Source organism: Austrofundulus limnaeus, unplaced genomic scaffold (genome assembly GCF_001266775.1).
Source record: "Austrofundulus limnaeus strain Quisiro unplaced genomic scaffold, Austrofundulus_limnaeus-1.0 Scaffold3810, whole genome shotgun sequence".
Taxonomy (NCBI): Eukaryota; Metazoa; Chordata; class Actinopteri; order Cyprinodontiformes; family Rivulidae; genus Austrofundulus; species Austrofundulus limnaeus.
Window position 1 is genome coordinate 4,261 of NW_013956212.1, and position 690 is coordinate 4,950.

Below are 690 nucleotides of genomic sequence, written 5' to 3' on the forward strand. Positions count from 1 at the left end.
AGCAACAATTTCAGGATGATTGCGTGAACTTGGCCAGAATTTTGTCGGACTGCCTGAAATGGGAAAAGGAGATTCTTGATTCAGTCGCAGCGACTCAGGTGAGTCATTAAATGGATTTTTTGGGGAATAAACCTAAATTTAAAAACTGTTGAAAGTGTGACAGAAATGCATTTTATGAAATCAGAGCTGCAACAATCAGTCGGTCATGCCTCAGACGTGGAGAGATATGGACAGTAAGGTCTCTGAACTGAAGAGCAAGATTTCGGTAAACGCACACCCTCTCACTGAACTAGAGAAACCTTTTCCAAACTAGCAGCACTAATTCTCATTGTGTCAGCATCGATTGCTCATTAGCTGCCCGTTCCAGTGTTTCTCATTCTGCGTTATTCCCTAATCTGTAAAATTCTCACGCAGGAACTAAAGAAAGAGATCAAAATGCAGGAGGGTCTAAATGAAAAGCTCGACTACATCCAGAAAACCTGGCAAAACAAAGGTCTGACACAGAAATCAGCAGAGCTTCATCAGTTTGAACTTCTATGGGTTTTTTTTTATGTGTTTGACAGAATTTTTTGTTTTGTTACCAGTGGAGCAGATTATTGAACTGGCCCAGATCAAGCCTGGACTGATGGAGGAGGAATGTCTCAAACAAGCCATGTTCATCACGCAAAAAAAGCAGGTACAAATATAAAT

At 40.7% G+C, this 690-nt stretch overlaps 1 protein-coding gene across 1 annotated transcript; it reads left to right on the plus strand.

Annotated features, from left to right (window-relative positions):
- Nucleotides 1–2: 2 nt before the first annotated feature.
- Nucleotides 3–663, plus strand: LOC106511997 (signal transducer and activator of transcription 1; the record flags this gene model as incomplete). Its single annotated transcript, XM_014000705.1, is given in 4 exon segments — nucleotides 3–98; nucleotides 185–265; nucleotides 415–493; nucleotides 585–663. Coding segments are annotated over 4 exon segments (335 nt in total), but the record flags the coding sequence as incomplete, so codon positions are not given.
- Nucleotides 664–690: the final 27 nt, after the last annotated feature.